At 34.9% G+C, this 3,374-nt stretch overlaps 1 protein-coding gene across 1 annotated transcript; it reads left to right on the top strand.

Annotated features, from left to right (window-relative positions):
- The first annotated feature begins 257 nt into the window (after window positions 1-257).
- LOC126022592 (olfactory receptor 6C2-like) lies at window positions 258-1,193 on the top strand. Its single transcript, XM_049783561.1, has one exon. The coding sequence runs from the start codon at window positions 258-260 to the stop codon at window positions 1,191-1,193; it is 936 nt and encodes a 311-aa protein (XP_049639518.1).
- Window positions 1,194-3,374: the final 2,181 nt, after the last annotated feature.

The following is a 3,374-nucleotide window of genomic DNA, read 5'->3' as shown; positions in this document are numbered from 1 at the left end:
TTATCTGGAATTTGAGGTATCAAATGATCTTAGAGAAAGTAATTTAGCTATAAAATCATAATTAAAAGACTATTTGATTGCTCACACATAAAATCAAAATGTGAGGTAATTGCAATAATATAATTATTGAAAGAATGCGTGTATATTGCAGTGTTTCATTTTTATATGAAATATTTTGTCACAGAATGTGAAAGTCAAGTTCCTCATAACTTTTTAATTAATTTTTCCATGCTGCTTTGAAAAATGGAAAGTTGATCATGAGAAACTGCACAATAACAACGTTTATCTTGTTGGGATTAATAGATGACCCACAATTGAAAATACTACTTTTCACCTTTCTATTTATTACTTACATACTGAGTGTAGCAGGAAATCTGATTATAATCATCCTCAGTTTGGTGGACTCACATCTTAAAACACCTATGTACTTTTTCCTCAGAAATTTTTCTTTCCTTGAAGTCTCATTTACAACTGCTTGTATTCCTAGATACCTATACAATTTGTCAACTGAAGATAATACCATTACTTACAATGCATGTGTAATTCAACTATTTTTTGTTATTCTATTTGGAGCAACGGAATTTTTTCTCCTAGCAGCCATGTCTTATGATCGCTATGTTGCTATCTGCAAGCCTCTTCATTACATGACCATCATGAGCCATAGAGTATGTACCATCTTAGTCCTTTGCTGTTGGGTCTCAAGCTTAGTGGTCATTCTTCCACCTCTTAGCATGGGCCTTGAGCTTGAATTCTGTGACTCCAATGCTGTTGATCATTTTTTCTGTGATGCAGGGCCCCTCCTAAAGATTTCATGTACTGACACTTGGGTAATAGAGCAAATGGTTATCATTATGGCCGTATTTACCCTCATTATCACACTACTGTGTGTACTTCTTTCGTACACATACATCATCATAACAATTCTCAGGTTTCCTTCTGCTCAACAAAGGAAAAAAGCCTTTTCGACCTGCTCGTCCCATATTATTGTAGTTTCTATTGCCTATGGAAGCTGTATCTTCATCTATGTTAAACCCTCTTCAGTGGAAAATTTGGCCATAAATAAAGCTGTTGCTGTACTGAACGGGTCTGTTGCACCCTTACTGAACCCCTTCATTTATACCTTAAGGAACAAGCAAGTGAAACAGGCTTTTAATGATGCTGTAAAGAGGATGTATTTTCTTTCAAAGACATAAAAGATTTGATGATTTGGTAAAATAAAAGAAGGAAGTCTCTGTTTAATTGACTATATCTTTTAACTGACTTCAATATTTTGTACATTATTTTTTACCTTTCACATAAATTAAAGATGCACCCAAATTTTACTTTTCTTTTTTTTAAATATCTTTAGCACCGTAATTACAACCAAGTTTGTAGTTGAGTTACAGTTATATAAAACAAAACAAAACACCCTGTTTCAGGAGTGCAATTCCTCCATCTTCCTATTCCCACACCCCTTGCCTGTATTTAACACAGACATTCTATTTCTGTCACTCACTACCACTCTCATGGTAGTTGTCAATGTGGTTATTTCTCTAACTGAATGCATCACTCTTAAGTGGTAAGCTTAATATTGTAGACTGAACCTTCCAGCCCTCACCTCTATTGACTCTATATTATTACAATAATGCCTTTTATTTTTCTTAAAACCTATAGATGAGTGAGACTATTCTGTATCTCTCTCCATCTGACGTATTTCACTCAGTAAAATAGTTTCCTTGTCCATCAATTAATAGGAAAATTTTATGATTTCATTTTTTCCTGACAGCTGCATACTATGGTTACTTTAGCCACTCATCTGTTGTTGGGCACCTGGGTTGTTTCCAGATTCTGGCTATTATAAATAGTGCTTCAATGAATATAGGTGCAGAAGGCATTTTGTGTTGTGTTTTTATGTTCCTAGAATATATCATTAAGATTGGTACAGCTGGATCATATGAGAATTCAATATCTAGTTTTTAGAGGACTCTCTACCTCGACAGCTCCAGTGGAGTCCATGACATGGTGAAAGCCATGTTCTTGGACCTGAAGCAAAAGCTTCATGGAAGTTAGTCTCCTTGAGCAGTGGCAGGAGGCCCCAGAGCAAAAAAATATCCCCCACATCATGTACTGCTTCTGGGAACAATGATGATTGTTTTTCTTACTCCATGTTACAGTAACCTGAGAACACTGGGTTCTATAGAAAACCCATAACATAATTATTTGAGAACACGTAAATAATTTTTTAAATCACACAAAAACTTCTTAGGATGATTGTTTAGAAAAGAAGTCTTTAGCAGAAAATTAAGAAATTTTGCTTAAAAGCTATTCTGTGCTTAAATATTAATATTCTTAAGAATAATAATAGTAAGAATCATTTAGCCATAACTTTGAATTAGTTATAAGTAGGAAAGTCTCTGATAGAAGAATCTAGAGAAAAGCCCATCGCATAAAACCTGACAGCTGAAGACACTTGAAGGACTCTGACAGATTCATATGAGTGTCCCATTTATAAGGCAGAAATATATCAGACAAAGGAAACAGGATTTCTTATGTTCTTAAGAAAAAGCAAGGCACACTATGATTATATCTAATACAGGGCAAATGATGGGAAACACCCATATATAGGATTATGCTATGGCCCACTTAGCATAGGATCCCTACACCTGATCCCTCATCTTATACAGGAGGGTATGATAGGATAGTAACAGAGCAGTGGTACATGAAGGAGAAAGAGTGTCTTATTATAAATTGCCCTTTTTAGAAATATTATTAAGAGCAATGCCTCTTTAATTTTATTTTACACAGGAACAAAATGATTTACTAAAAAAGCAAATAAAAGTGTGGAAGACTTGGACCAAAGCAGTACATGATTGGAGACCTAAACCAGGACCCCCCAGACATAGATTTAAATTGGTGGATTTTTAACATATTAAATATAATAAAAATCCTGCTCACAACTCAGGCTTGGCAGGTTTCTAAAATCAAGCAAAGATTAACCACATTAACTATTATTCTTAGTCTTACTTAACTATTAGTTTTAGTGCCACTGTTTAAAAATAGTAAGATTCAATCTAACTCTTGATAAGGTCAGCATGCCTAGAAAATTGCTAGTATATGTTAAATATATGTTGGAATGAGGAACCTACAAATTGATGTACTTTGATTTTTTGCCAATATCCTGCTGTTAGATGTATAAATAACCTAAAGAAATAAATGCAGTTGTTCTGTAGCAGAGGCTCAAGCCAAATCTCTAAGCCACTTTCAAGCTCCCAAGACTTTTGTTACCTCAACCCCTTGTCTTTGGAAGACCACCTATCTTCTGAGGAGAACCCAAGTGCTGCCCTCCTATGGCTGAGTGGACTGAGGCAACTCTCCATATTGATTTTCATAAAGGC

Source organism: Suncus etruscus, chromosome 11 (genome assembly GCF_024139225.1).
Source record: "Suncus etruscus isolate mSunEtr1 chromosome 11, mSunEtr1.pri.cur, whole genome shotgun sequence".
In the NCBI taxonomy this organism is placed as follows: domain Eukaryota; kingdom Metazoa; phylum Chordata; class Mammalia; order Eulipotyphla; family Soricidae; genus Suncus; species Suncus etruscus.
Note: the sequence above shows the minus strand (reverse complement) of the source record. Positions and strands in the feature narration are given on the sequence as shown.